Source organism: Electrona antarctica (assembly GCF_951216825.1).
Source record: "Electrona antarctica genome assembly, chromosome: 2".
NCBI lineage: Eukaryota > Metazoa > Chordata > Actinopteri > Myctophiformes > Myctophidae > Electrona > Electrona antarctica.
In genome coordinates this window covers 19,886,669-19,889,960 of record NC_136807.1, presented here as the reverse complement: position 1 = coordinate 19,889,960, position 3,292 = coordinate 19,886,669, and the positions used below count along the sequence as shown (strand labels likewise).

The 3,292-nt window shown below is 42.1% G+C and overlaps 1 protein-coding gene across 1 annotated transcript; it reads left to right on the top strand.

The window, feature by feature from the left end:
* Positions 1–1,133: 1,133 nt before the first annotated feature.
* Positions 1,134–2,524, top strand: irx7 (iroquois homeobox 7; the record flags this gene model as incomplete). Its single annotated transcript, XM_079514192.1, has 2 exons — positions 1,134–1,340; positions 1,580–2,524. The coding sequence occupies 2 exons, from the start codon at positions 1,134–1,136 to the stop codon at positions 2,360–2,362; spliced, it is 990 nt and encodes a 329-aa protein (XP_079370318.1). The 3' UTR covers positions 2,363–2,524.
* Between the last annotated feature and the right edge of the window lie 768 nt (positions 2,525–3,292).

Here is a 3,292-nt window from a genome sequence, read left to right as displayed (position 1 = left end):
TCCCCTGGAACATTAGCATCTTTATCTCACAATTAACATATACATTAGTCAACACCTGTTTCACCTAAATGCGTTTAATGAGGGCCATTGAAAGTGTATATGTTTTAGCCAAAACAACGATATGTAAAGGAGTTTGTTGTTGCTCTGTGAATAAATGACCCGAAAACACTGGCATGTGCGTTGGCCTAAAGGCATGCAGACCAGTTCTTTGCATGCGTGCATGCAAATAGTCCACTCAATTATAGGGTGATGACTGTTATTGCAATGACGTGGTAAAATAACTTTAATTAAATAAAACGTGTGGCGGTATTATTTTATTTTATTAGTGTCTGAATTTTGAAAGGCGTATAGGCTATCCTATAGGCTATAGGCATATACTAATCTAATTCGACGACCAGCCACAGATTGTTTTACAACTCACTCACAGATAGGCTCATTGATGAGATTAAAATCGTCGACCTATCTCAAACAACCTACTTTCAAGTCTGAGGACCCAGAGAAAACGGTTTCCTCCTGTCCTGTATTAGCATAATTAGTGGTAATTCTGATAATTAATTCGATTTACGGACAAACTTACAGATAGGCTATCATATAGGTGTCAGACACAACAGCTACCTGCGTGACTCACTCACAGACAACATTCTACCTATCACGTCTGACACACTGACACTGCTATAGTCTAGACGTGATGAAGTGCATGTCACATTAAACTTTTGAGTGAAAAGGGCTTTTATTTTTTTATATTTTAAAATTATCTGACAACATGACAGGGTATACGTGTTTGCGACATGTTTATGACATGATGAAGATGGAGAATATTTAATATTAGAGAGAAACTGTGAATTTCGAATGAAGTTTCAACATTTTCAAGGCCTGAATGTGTTTCGATAACTATCACACGTCGAGCCTCTTTGCGAACACGCTAAAAGGAACAGCGGAGAGCTGCTTTGATGGGATTTGTTGCAGTGAAAGCTATGTGGGTCTTTTGAACGGAGCTGTCAGTCAATGTGTGGTGACGGGCCCCGCCCCCTCTCACACGCTGACTGACTGACTGGAGGGCGTGTATATAAAGGACTCGAACACGTCGAACTGCAGATCAGATCACACTACTTGACTAGCTGGGACGTATAAACATGCCCGCATCACCATCTGGATTTGGCAACTTTCTCTTGGAGAGAAACATCAGCATGGCGACTGCAGGATACCAGCTGTTGGGATGTCCGACCGGCGTGCAGCCACAGCATCAGCAGCCACCACATCACCTGATGCCAATGGCTTACTCAGGACTACAAGCATACAACTTCATCCCCTATCCACACCACAGGCACATGGCACACATGGTGAGTTCAACTGGAATGTATAGCCTATACTGCACTGTGTGACGACGTGGGACATATTCTAACAACTCACAGAACAATAGTTGCGTGAGAATAAAATGTAGCTATAGATATAACTATAGCCTAATAAATGGAATCGCACATTTCGTGTAACTAATGCTGTGCGTAATTACGCACAAATGCGCGTTTTTGCGTAAATGTTTTAATGGCAAGGTTTTAACGGGTTATTCTTTCATTTCCAGAACAACACGTTTGATTTGAAGGCTGCCTCTCCTTACCACCACGCGCTCCTGGCCCGAGGGGCCCCATTCTACCCGCCGTACAGGTCGGGGGCCACCGAGGACCCCAGCAGGGTCGCCAAGGTGGCAACCCGAGAGAGCACCAGCGCACTGAAGGCCTGGCTGAACGAGCACCTGAAGAACCCGTATCCCACGAAGGGCGAGAAGATCATGCTCGCCATTATTACAAAAATGAGTCTCACGCAAGTGTCCACTTGGTTTGCTAACGCACGGCGACGACTTAAGAAGGAGAACAGGGTCAGCTGGGCATCTAAAGGGAAATCGGACGAGGAGGATGATGCACAAGAGAGCGATGAAGAGGATGAAGGCTCACTGCAGAAAAGTCGTTTGGACGACGAGGATGAAATCGACCCGCAAAGTCTCGATGGAGTTGACAGGGACTATGTCGGAGATTCAGTGGTCTGTTCAAAGATGGATGCACGTTTGGAGATACCTCAACAACAACAACAAAGTGAGGCCAGTGACAGCGACCTTGTACTTGCGATAAAAACGGAAAAGGATGGCCTGGAGCACAGTCCATCTGACTTGAAAATGAAAGACGACACAGCTTCCCAAAAGCCCAAAATATGGTCCCTGGCAGAAACTGCCACGTCTGAGATTGTGAAAAAACCCGTAGAAAACAATTATCACCCAACCAGCACAGAAGTTAGTAGACTATGGGCCGACTGGGCTTCAAGGAGCGGACTGTATATCCCTACATATTATAGCATGCACGAACTTCTGTAATCTATTGTAGATCATTCTGACATTATTTAGCGTCTTTTGCACTTTAACGTTTCAAATAGCTGGCATTGGAACCATTCTTTACCTTTGCTGACCTGAGTATTTTGAGACCAAAGACAAATATGTTGCAGCCTGTTCATAAATGTATTAGATGTATTTTTTCAATTGCCACACTGTAAATTATATTGTCCTTTTTATTATCAAGAACTATTTTTGCTTAAATAAAACACAACAAATGATATGACAGAATTGGGTTTGGTTTTATTGTATTTTATTTTGATTTGTATTAGTCTACTTTATTTGGAAGTTACCTTAATGATAGAACTCATTCATGAGCCGCATATAATTTGGGACACATACAGTAGGAGTAGGCTTTGTGCTTTGTTTCTTATATCCCTTGCATACTTCATGCATATGAATGCAGGGGAATCAATTAGCCTAAAATATATAACGTATTTTTGAACAATGTATTAACCCACAACAGGCCAATTTAAAAGAAAGTATAGTAGCCTATTTTCCCCAAACAATAAATCCGATTAAATTAGGCCTATATGTGAGAAACTCGGTGATGGTTGACAAGTGTCTCTGATTAAGGTCTGGCATTGACAAATGCAGAATTGATTTACTTATTCGTTGTTATTTCATCCACAAGGTGGGATGCAGGGCTATGTTTTAATATATGCTTGCATGGGTTCTTAAGTCAGCCAAACATTCTCATGTTGGCTGTGGCGGATATAAAGTTTAGTAGCTTTTCCCCCCGCTACAACTGGGTGATAACTTTTGGATAATTAAGGATGGATTATTTAGTCTAGTGCTCCTCAAGTGTGTGTGTGTGTGTGTGTTGTGGTCTAACACAAATCTAACGAGCAGAGCACCAACAAGTGAACCACAATCGTAAAACATTTGCATTGATACTGACGAGGATCCAAATAA